Consider the following 12244-nt stretch of genomic DNA (forward strand, 5'->3'; position numbering starts at 1 on the left):
CTAACATCCATCATATTTATCGCCTTTTTTCCTCCGCCGCACTTCCTGTTCCAAGATGATATTCGTTTTCAGTGATGCCCTGTCCCGAAGCCAACCAACTCATACTCCCTCCGATCCTTTTTACTCTGCATATAAGAATTGTCTCAAGTCAAACTTCATAAAGTTTGACCATATTTATATGAAAAAATACCAACATATACCATGCTAAAGTTATACAATATAAAAATTTAAGCCATGACGCATATATTGATACTGATTTCACATTGTGAATGTTGGTATTTTGTTCCATAAAATTGGTCAAACTTTACGAGGCTTGAATTCCGAGAAATTTTATATGCGAACTAAAAAGAACCGGAGGGAGTACATATTTTAAAGGTGCTACAGCAAACTACCTACTGATAACTGAAGCTAGGAGATCAAATGAGAGTGGCAGAGTTAGCAAGCCAAAGACAAATGATATAATATAATATATATTTTCCATGTAAGCCCTCCCAAAATAAATCCTCCACAAAATGGTCCAAGGCTGGGGTAGTGGTCCCCCGAATTCAAAGTAGCAAGGACATGACAAATCTGAACAAGGTCAAGATATAAATTTTTTGAACAATGTAGACAAGACATAAAAATCACCATGCCCATGCATGCAAGGTATGCTTGTCGTCTTACTGTAGCAGCGAGAAACCAGACTAGCTAAATCCGCAAACCGGGCACAAGCACAGCGGCGCTAAAGGCCGCCTCTCCTCCGGTATAATTATTATGTTTGAGATATTTTATACTTTCGGTGAACTTTTATAGTAGATATGCTCTTTTCCGCAAAAAAGAGGCCTCCTCTCCTCCGTCGTCCGGTCTCTACACAGGCCAGACCTCCCACCCATCCATTCACCCGGTGGAGCAGCCCATGAAGAACCTGCCCGGCATCTACCAGTTCACCAAAGGACATGCCAAGAATCATGTTTGATAGTTCCGAGAAAATCTTTAAAAAAAATCAAAGAAATAGATGATAGACGGTGTTTGAGAATATCACAGGAAACCAAGTTTCAAAGAAAACTTTATGGAAACCACGTCTGAAAGTTCCGAAATAATCTTTAGAAAATTGGGGATGCTAAGAATGTGATGTTCTATTGCCATGCAAAATTCCAAGTTCAAACACATTACCATTTACGAGCTATGAAAAGAACAAATTCAGCAATGAATAGTGATGTTTATTGTTCGGCACTATTCAATGTCGATTTTGCTTTTCCGTGCCCCTAAAATATATTTGAACTTGAGAATTTCACGTGTTAATAGAACATCACACTTTTAACATTCGATCTTTCTTGAGATTTTTTCGAAACTTCAAAACATCGTTTCCACGTGGTTTTCACCAGTTTTATTAAAACTTGGTTTCCATGTGATATTCTCTCTTCTTTTGCACTCTACTACTCACATTTTACCAGTACAAGTTCATGTAAAGAATCAGAAACTGCAGGGGCACACTTGTACTGCTGCTGACTTATTTCAACAGTCCAACAAATAGAACAAGAATAGCTACAATAACCGAATATCATCTATCATTCAGACATTTAAGTTTCAAAACAACCGATTAGCCCTGTCTTTTGCAGGCACTACGTGTATAATACTCCTTCTGTCCCATAATATAAGAGTGTTTTCTACACTGGTATATAGAGTCAAAAACACTCTTCAATTATGGGACGGAGGGAGTAAAAGATAAATAATACTCGTAGATCACACGGGCCTGGCGACGCAGATTCAATCATGGCCCTTGCCACAGAAATCATCAGCACAAGGTGACTTTGTATCTTTATAAAACAGATCAGTTGGTCTGATGGTTAGATAATCCAAGTATTGGAGGGTTTCGGCAAGTAAAATTCTCCCCCGACCGTCTGGTGTCTCCTCTCACACAAGGTTTTGGCGAGTAATTCTGGGGTTGGGCCTGTCCAATACCCGGGTACCAAACGGGCCTGTGGGGAGTTCAGGGGATTTCTGTACCTAAAGTGTTTAAAATAACAGTTCAGCACCACGAACAAATTCGTGTAATGAATCAAAGATAACAAAATAAAAACACACTTATACTGCTGACTTATTTCAACAATCCAATGAATAGAACAAATATAGCTACAATCACCGAGTATCACTCGCCTATCATCCAGACAATTGAAGTTCTAAACAGCTGACTAGCCCTGTCTATGCTGAATTACATGTAGAAATGAACCAAATCAGACAAGGCCTTGCAGAGCAGATCCAGTCCCGTCCTTTGTCACGGGAACCAGCACAATGTGACTTTCTATCTTTTGATCTGTTCCCTCGACTGCGGATTTGGGGTAACACAACAGCTGTGATGAGAGCAAGACAAGACCAAAACTTTTCATATAATTTACACATTTACTAATGAATCAACAGGGATGCAGTCCGCTAGCACAGCAACCAGGCAATATTGGACATCAGCTGCCTCTTTTGGCTCCGAGGTAGTATCTGACACTGCCCTGCACTGTCCCTCTGGTTGAGTGCGGAAGGGCCTGGCCTTTTGAGGGGGGCAATGCGGCAAACCAAGAACGATAAATTTCCTCTAGAGAACTTTCTATGCATAATACATATACAGGCTATTTGCAGCAGCGCATGCAATGGAATTCTCAGTGGGGTGCCATGCGAGGTGGAGTAACTTCGTCGAGAAGTCTAATGAGTTTCCATTGGCATCAACACCTAGATTTTCCCCACCTGTAGACAAATTGTCTCAGCAATTAAACTAGGTAAAAAAAAGAACTGCAGAAAAATACTGAGTCAATGCTCAAACAAAGACACTCACCTCTTCGCACACCACGGGTCATAGAGGTCAGCGTCCCCCGAGTGGGTCTGGTCGGGTTTGCAATCTGACGTCTACATGGTAGCCAAATCCAACAATGAAACAAAAATTCAGACAAATTATAAAACAGTAATTGCATGACTAGGCATGACAATGAAAAGTGAAGCAATCTGTAAGAGTTGCTTCCAAACAAAGATCATACACCGAGTATTATTAGCTCCAGAACGGAGAAGGTAAAGTTCCTCCTGCCAGGAGTTTTGTTTGATCCAATCCAGGTTCAATTCCCGATAAGGAAAAAAAGGATATATGATAAAAGGTTATTTCAAGCTCAACGAGCATACCTCATCGGGTTCCTGCTAGCTTCCAAAGTGGTCACCTCCATGCTACCAGGAGTAGAAGCAAAAACACGGAATAGATTACTGCATTTAAAGACACAAGCATTTTAAATATATAAGCATTAACAAACAGGACTGTAATAACATTGTACATGTAGTCAATAACAAGAACAAGGGGTTACCCATAAGAGCCAGTTGCAACATGAAGTCCATCCCCACTAAGACAACACTCAAACTTGTCAAATATTGAGTCGTTCTCATACAGATCACAAAGCTGAAAATAGTGATATCATGTGACTAGATTATATATCGGTCATCACATCACATGGCTGCTTTGCAAATCATTCAGTTGACAAAATCTCACCCTTGGTCTTAGATGTTCATGGACCTGGAAGGTTGAAACAGGGCCTGAATCCATGTTTAGATCCCATAGCTGACAGAAAAAAGGACGAGATTAAACATGAAGTTTTAATGTTTGAAGTAAATTTACAAAATCAAGAAGTTGAAACATGATCCTGAAAGAAAGATCTAATCTTCAACTACAAAAAAATAATGATACATCATAAATTTCAATGCATAGAAAGGACAATGACTAAAAGCAGACCCTTAGGCTTTAAAACATTTTAGCAAAAAGAAGCAGCACCATATTTTTTACGTTGCTAAACATTCACTAGTTTTAGCGAACATTTATTTGTATATCAAGCAACCAACTAGCAGGCATCAGCAGTTAACTCTCGTAATGGGGCTAGAGTGAAAGAAACAAACAGTAGTCTGAAAATCTATTTCCTGTTAGTTACTTATTAAGATAATCCATTAGGGTAACTAATAGTTCCTACTCCATGCTGGTGCTACAGACAAGCTGGTGCCACTGAACTACTTCCATAACCATTAACCACAGCTGAGTTTGTTTCATTTTTCAATACAAGCATTCAATCTTGATTCTTGAACTATATTCCTAATACGAAACAAATGCGTGTACGAGAAAAAGGGAATACTGAACCATATTCTATTTTATCAAGTTACTCAGTACCATCAGTCGATCACAAAGATGCATCTGGAAAATACTATATTGGTGAGGCTAACATGTAGGGCCTAGGTCCACATATCAGTGCACATTGCTTGTATTTCCCAACTCAGCTGATCTTGCAATGGTATTGAACGGAAAAGTACTCTGACTTGGAACAGTGACAAAACATTAGAATGTGTAAAAACTGAACTAGCACATGGATTTGAACCAAACTGTGAGTACAAAACAGCTACATAAGAACACTGAGATAAAGGTATGTGAAGGCAGTAACATACTTTGAGAGTCATATAATCACGACTAAGAAGATATCTTCCGTCCCTTGAAAACTTTACATCTGAAATTGATGCTATTATCTCCGTAAAGAACGATCTTGCTCCGGGTGCTTCATGTTCCTCAAATCTGTTTACAAGTTCTTATTAACTCATAAAGTATGCTGTGAGATTTTAGCAATATAACTGAACACATTCCAATCCTCCAGTCACGTCTGGTTTTTGTCCAGCAAAGATGGACAAAATGTTGCAGGGAAAGGTATAGGAGAAATTACTAACATCTTGGAATGGTTGTCACACAATGCAGATTGTCGCAGATCGATTAGCCGGATAGAACCCTTTGAGCTACTATATGCCAGTGTATTACAATGAGTGGGGTGGAACTCCGCACAAGTAATCACCTCTGAAATTTCAACAAATTACATCATGCAGTGCATATTGATTGCAAAGACATGAAGAACAATACTTGCAGTAATTTTGAAGAAAAATATATCCATGAGGTTCAAATGATTACTAATTTCCTGTCTAATATAAACAGCAAAATATCAATTAACAGATTAACAAAAATGGCATGTGATGATATGGATAGTGCTGACTTCACTCACTTGACTAAATTCTCTAATGAACAACTATCACTAGATTCCCCATAGGAAGATTTCTACTGCATAATTTCAAAATACAGCTTCCACTCTACTGGAAATTAGCCAATCAGATCAATAAAACTGATGTCCAACAAAGAATAACTTTTATCAGCTCAGCATCCATGGCACTATAAGCAAATCTAAATGAACAAAGATTGATAATATTCAAACCCTACCAACTTAAGCTGCCACACTATACGGATAGATTTTGCAAACCAATGAGCTAAAAACAATGAATTACCAAATAAAATACTATTATACAATGGCCTTCATCTGCTATGTCATATGATATCCATAGCTTTTGGCGGCAATGATATGTTTCATCAGCCCACCAATTACTTTATTTAAGACTTAGTCAGGCTGGGTAACCATGACATGGCCACGAGGGACAATATTCTGATGCTAATTCTTACTCAAGTACTGAATACAGAGGCACAGGTTACTATCATGGATTCATGGTACAACAAGAAACCCACTTAATAATGAAGGAATATTCAGTTATTCACTGTAACACCTGTGTGGAGTCAGTATTTCATCGTGTGAGATCAGAAACATGGCAAGACTTCACAATAAACAAAGGCAAAGAAACTATAGAAGTCTTACGCCAAGTCAATTTACCATGTTGCACTACAGAAAGAAATTAGGAGACTAAGTTGATTTACCTGTTAGATCTTCCATGTTTGTAGGCTTCACATCAACAATGTTAAAGCTCTGGCTGTTTATTTCCATATTCCATAGATTTATTCGCAGATCATCTGCTGATATAAAAGTTTCACCATCACTGGAATTAAAAGGCAGAAAATGTATGAGCACAATATCCACAGATGACAGATCACAGCACTGGCAGAGCATTCAAAATTTACGAGGACACAAGCTTCAGAAAATTATGTTATAACACTGTAGCGATACAAAAATCATAAAGAATGCTAGGGTATACTTCTCTGGTTCACAAATCAGAATTGAGTTTGCCTACTCTAGCACGTGTCATATTATATAGCTACACAAGAGACCTCCGAGTTCCGTACAAAGCAGATCCTTGCATAACATGTAAAAAGGAAAAGGAAGAACAAGACCATACTGGGTGGTCTCCATCCAGCCCACTGGGACCACTTCCAAGTGAGCCCTACGCTGAATTGGGAGCAAACCCGGACAGTTCCAAACCACAATGTAAATTGGTATTCAAAGAGGTTTTGAGCAAATCCTGTAATTATGTGTAAGATATGCATACATGTTGAGTGGTCCAGATTGGGTAACGTCTCTCCCATGATTCTTATTAGGTAAGTACTACTGTGCTGATGCATGATACATTACAAAGGCACTACATGAGTGACACAAACAGTACTTTTGTTAAAAGCACAAAACTTATATCTGATTTGCCTATCTAAATGTTCATTTGGTAGAAGATGCAAATGATTGCACAGTACCTGCTGAGACCTACAAACTTGGAAGTGGTACTGTGGTAGCAAGTAGCAACACCAACAAATGAATTAATCCACTTTAATCAATAAATGATACTTGCTTAGAAACTCATTTAAATTTTACAAGAATTGGTTAGTAAATTAGATATTAAGTTTTGAGAAGATAAATGTAACTAGCTATGGTGTATTCTTATCTTGTTTCTGCGAGAAAAAGACCAACATAAAGGGGAGAAATATGAAAACTCATAGAAAAATAATGCAGATGGGATCAGTTGACAAGACTAAAACTCAATGCCATGGCAAGACAAACCTATTATTCGAAATAGAATTAATATGGTAATCATGAGCATGGGCATATACACGTCGACATCTAGCAACAAGGTTCACATCTTGACTAGTAACCTGCATGTGGTTGGAAGCGAAGTCAGTTGTACTCGATAATAGCTTGATAAACAATTATAGTGTCAGCTTCATGCACTAGAGCTGATAAGACTTTTGGTACAATTACCACAGGTAAACGCAGCGATGGGTAACCTCCAGGTGGAAATAGGAGATCACTGTTGAGGCTATCAGACTTCTTTGAACATCCACCATTTGGAAGAGGAGGCTCGGAAGTACTGGTAGTTGCACGACTAGTGGTACCATCCCCTACAGTTCGGGAAGTGTCCAAAGCCATAACTGAAACTTGTTTTACTTTTTTCTCTTGCACCTGCAAGGACAGTAAAGCAATAGGTCAATACAGATGAAACTTGATAACAGACCACAATATAAAAATGCAAATTCAAGGTTCTCATTAGTTAATCGGATAGAAGAATGTCAGAATGTCTACTTCATTTGTGGCTGCAAAGGCCCAGCGATAATAGTAAAACAGAAGGCCTGAACATATGGGCCTACCAGTATCAATAATTTCATGAATTTCAGCCATTGTTGATGTAAATGTTATGTTTTCTCATCCCCACAAATGAAAAATTACAGATCAACACAAACACATATAAGCCTACAAGGAGAAAAAAAAATCATTGACATTACTGCAACAAATATACAGTTCATCTACGGTAGGGCTAGACTGCCAACATATCTATACCACTATATAGTGTCACAATAAATTTGAATCAGCCATTGGATATGCTCCATCCAACGGTTGAGAGACAGCAAATCCGAACAATATCACCCGTTGGATAAAGTTTTCATCTCACAAGATTCTACCACGTGGCCTTTATATTGAATCCCCACTATCGTCTCATGTTATTCTAGAAGTATCTTTTTCCCATGCCAAGAATCTGATTAAAAAAAAGCAATAGAACAATATAGATTCTATAGAGTTGGGCCCTATCTAATATGATTCGTGATAAGAAATACCTCCCCTCCCCTCCCGCGACGCTCCCGCGGGCGTCCGGGGGCAACCCTAGCGCCGCCGCCGCCACCCTCCCCTTCTCTCTCTCCTCCCTCGCCGCCGCCAAGGGGCACGAGCGGGCGAAGCCCGGTCGTCGCCGGCGGCGGCGGGGCCATCTCGTCTCCTTGCGCGGGGGGGTGCGGCGCGGGCCGGATCTCGCCGGTGGGGATGCTGCGCTCGTGCCGGGCGTAGCGGTGCGGCGGCGCTCTGGAGTAGGCCAGCGACGGCGGCGTGGCGTCGGGCGACAGGCGGCATGGTGGTGGTGCAGACCGGCGGGTGGTGGCGGCGGCGGCTGCTTCGCAGCAGCGCCCCGGCGCCTCGTCTGGCGCTGCGGGTCGCGGGCGACCGGGTCGCGGGCGGCCCTTCTCGCCGTGGATCTCTGGTGGAGGGGCGGCGCGGCAGCGGTGGAGGTGGGCGGCCCTTGTCCAGCCGGGCCCCTGCGGCTGGACGGCGGCGCTCGGCGCGGGAAGGCCTCCCCGGTGGCCTCTCATGGTTGCAGCTCGGCGGTTCCGTGCGCCCTCCTCCTCGGCAGCGGGCGGTGGCCGGCGCTCTCTTGCGGATCTGGGCATTCGGCCTCGGGGGCTCCTCCTCCTCCCCCTTCCCCCGGCCATCTGGGCTCGGTTCCCCTTGAGGCTGTGGTCGCCGGCGGTTCTGAGGTGGTTGGGCTCATGGATCTTGTCCAAGACGTGACCTTTGGGGCTTCTCGGGGTGGTCCGGTGGCGGGGCGGTGGCCCTGGCGGTGGGAGTCGCTTCGGTCGTAGGCGGACTGCGCGACTCGGATGCGGGCGTGCAACCACGGCCGCTTGGGTGGCATGGTTGCAGGTGGTTGGCCGACCGGGGATGCAGCGGAAGGGTGGAGCACCGGGGTTCATCACTTACCTGTTCGTACACGGGTCGACGGTGGCGGCGTCCGCGGATGTCGTGTTCCTCCCTGTAGGCTCCGTCGTGGTGCTCTCACTCCTCCCGTCGTGTTCCGGGTGAAAACCTGATCTTTGGATCGGACGATGGCGACGGTCCGTGGTCGTGCCCTTCTTGGAGGCATCGTCTTGGAACCCTCGGTCCGGCGTGGTCCGTTGCACTTCTTCCCGGACGATCTCTCATCTTGTTGGTGGTCTCCGTCGGCTACAAGCGGTTCTTTTTGCTCATTTCTGTTGATTCTTGGTAGTCGTTGAAGTTGTGTGTCGGTGCCCGGCATTCTTGTTTCTTGCCTTGGGTTGTGTGGCGTGCGTTTGTATCGGTTCTTGGATGTAAGTGTTGGTGCTTTATTCATAAAGCGGGGGGAAACCCTTTTTCGGAATAATATGATTCGTACGGAAGGAAATAAAATGTCGAGAATGCATTTCTCCCTGCTATTATATAAATCCTGATGTGCAAAGCACGTATAATTTAATATATATAGTATGAAACAGTAAGGAAAAGATTGACATGCGCAAGAGATCTTAAAAGGCACCCTGGCATACCTTCCAGTATTTGATCGTCTTATCATTTGTGGACAGTAGAAAGAGTGCATTGTTGGCTGTCTGGCACCACTTGATCTTGTTGATCTTCTCCTCTATTTCCAAACTTTTGAGGTAGTCAAACTACAATAATTTCATACAAATGAAACAGCACGGATATTAGCTTCCATCTTCCTTGCCATGACTAAGTAAGGAAACCTTTTCCATGCACCAGCTTCCTAAATGGCGATAGAAAACTATGGACTACAAAAACCAGTCCAGATTGATATATACCTCAGGTTCATGACTCTGAAACTCTGTTTTATAGCGGAACTCGGGATGTCTAGTAATTGGAACATCCTGTCTCTCCAGTTCTCTTCGATTAGCATGCTCCTGTTAGATTAACTTCATGAGGGCAAAATATTTAAACTGAAAGCATTATAAGTTCAACTACATGGTGCTTACATCCCGAACATCTGTTCTCTCAAATAAAACAACACGTCCTCCTCTGTCTCCGGTGGCAAGATGATCACCAGATTTATCAAACTCGATTGCAGAGATGATGTCAACTGAGACAGAACAGCATACCAATCAACACGCAAGCAAGTATTCAATTGAAATGCAAATGGATAAACCAAGAAAGTAGCCTTAGATTGTAATACAAGGCTATGAGTGTTTAGCATGTATCCTACGAATCCCAAATAAGATAAGCTAATAATCAAATGAACAAGCTTTCTTCAGAAAATTAAATCAAAGGTTCCCATCATAAGGATTAAAATCTTTAATTGCGTCAAAGTGGATGATCAAATCAAGACAGACGGACCAATGCAGCATCTCTATCTCTATCTCTACATCTACAACTCAAAAAAGTAGCGAGTTCCAATTCTTCTAAATCTAAAGCCAACAAAAATTAGTGTACCCAGAACAACCCACACCCTACGATCTAATCCATCTAATTAAATATAAGAGTTGATATTGCTTCAGTGGTCTGCCATCCAATCCAAGGGCTCATATTCCATGTTCTGCCACAGTCCCACACACGTTCTGCCCAGTCACGTAGCCACGACCTCCCTCACACACTCCTCCCTAATTAATAGCATACCCAATATCCACGCTAGCACTAACCAATTAATTATATCCTGCCTCATATTAACATGCAATTAAATCTTGTCAAATATTATTGTGCAATGCAATTAATACATGGCCTAATATTAACATGCATTGCACGTACACGATTACTAGTGGACATAAAATATTAACAGTGGACAGTTTCTCCCATGCACAGATGGAAAGCATGTATGTCCTGTCAAATACTACATCCAAATCCAACAAAAGATCAAAGGCACTATGAGCCAATGCAAAATCATGCTAGAATCATCCTAAATAATCATAAGACTCCACCCCTTACGTGATCAACACACTAACGTAATCCAGTTCAGGTTGCCGCCAAATCATCATAACCCTCAAGAAAAGCATTAACCAACACATCTCCTACAACTGTGAATCTAGTGCAAGTGCTCACAAGCTCTGCAACCTCTTGGACCTTCCTACATTCCTCAAATCACACGATCAAAAACCTGTCTTTGTGACCGAATTCTTCAAAGTCCAGCTGAAGCCTTGTGTGACAAGGCCCTAACCTAAGACCGACAAAAGATTCGCCTTTTAACAAATGAAAAAAGAAGTGTTCCCAGCAGGAAGCATATTAACGAGCAATACTGAATGCGGCTCCAAAACCTTCTGGCAAGGCGGAACCTGCTAGTATAGAAGCACGCTAGCCACCATATCCATCCATCGACTCTACAAATACTGCAGAACATATCTGGTGCGCGCATTTTCCTACGAGCCAACGGACCAAACGCTCCGGTCCCCTAGTAAGCACAAATAACACCAATCCCACGACCACCGATCCTTGACCTATCCTCCCGATCCCCACAGTCCACCAGCACAGCTCTACGGCGCGACCCTGCCTCAGAGGCCCCACGAATCGAGCGGATCTCGGGGGCGGGAAGCGCGAGCCCGTTGTTGCGCGCACGCAGACGTACCTTCCTGCACGTCCTCGCCCGCCGCGCGCTCGCCGAAGACCTGCGCGAACCTCCACTCCAGCGATTGCTGCTGCTGCTGCTGCTCCGGGGCCGCCGAAGACGAACCCGCCGCCGCCCCGGGGCGGTCGTCGTCGGAATCTCTGGGATTCATTGTGCCGTGCTCACGCGATCACGCCGCGAGGGCATCGCATCGGGGATCGGGATGGGGGTGAGAAGGTCCTCCCCGGGGGGGAGGGCGGCTGGGCGGGCGGTGATGCCGCGGCGGTCGACGGAGATCGAGTCGGGGAGGGGCGGGGTGGGCTCTGCGAGGAGGGAGAGGGGGAAGTGATGTGGGGGAGGGGGAGGTCGAGGTCTCTCTCTTCTCTGTCTCTGTCTCTGGCCCTCGCGTTCGTGTGTGAGCTTAGCTCTTTTTTTCCTTATTATATTTCTCTATCTGACATGGTAAAAAGCGAAATTGTTCCATGGTAGGAAAATTAGCAAGAGTGGCGCTCACGTAGTGTAATTATCAGAGTTGTTTATGTTAGAAGCTCATTAAAACTTTCTCTGAAAATGAGATTAGGGAGTGAATAGATCCTAATGTTACGGGGGCACTCGACCCAATGGTTTTGCTTTCTTATTTATCAGAAGTTCTAGGATCTTGTAAAACATGGTTTTATAACCTTGTTCAGAGATTTTGAAAATGAAACTCTTTAGACTCTTTTATTATTCTTTTGTCGGACAACTTTTTTTTCCTTATTATTTCTCTATCTGACATGGTAAAAACCAAACTTGTTTCATGGTATGAAAATTAGCAAAAATGGCGCTCACATGGTGTAATTCTCGTAGGTGTTTATGTTAGATGTGTCCGTGGAAGAAAATGTGAAGCTCATTTGGTCTTTATCTGATG

General features: G+C 43.1%; 1 protein-coding gene across 1 annotated transcript; it reads right to left on the minus strand.

Annotated features, from left to right (window-relative positions):
* Window positions 1-2045: 2045 nt before the first annotated feature.
* LOC123156267 (serine/threonine protein phosphatase 2A 55 kDa regulatory subunit B alpha isoform) lies at window positions 2046-11700 on the minus strand. The gene is made up of 14 exons (XM_044574411.1): window positions 11359-11700; window positions 9782-9885; window positions 9611-9709; window positions 9341-9460; window positions 6996-7196; window positions 6798-6889; window positions 5732-5850; window positions 4708-4831; window positions 4435-4558; window positions 3497-3565; window positions 3315-3406; window positions 3139-3216; window positions 2801-2871; window positions 2046-2712 (listed from the first exon to the last, which is right to left on the minus strand). The coding sequence occupies exons 1-14, from the start codon at window positions 11507-11509 to the stop codon at window positions 2576-2578; spliced, it is 1581 nt and encodes a 526-aa protein (XP_044430346.1). The 5' UTR covers window positions 11510-11700; the 3' UTR covers window positions 2046-2575.
* Window positions 11701-12244: the final 544 nt, after the last annotated feature.

The sequence above is a fragment of the Triticum aestivum genome, chromosome 7B (assembly GCF_018294505.1).
Source record: "Triticum aestivum cultivar Chinese Spring chromosome 7B, IWGSC CS RefSeq v2.1, whole genome shotgun sequence".
Lineage (NCBI taxonomy): Eukaryota > Viridiplantae > Streptophyta > Magnoliopsida > Poales > Poaceae > Triticum > Triticum aestivum.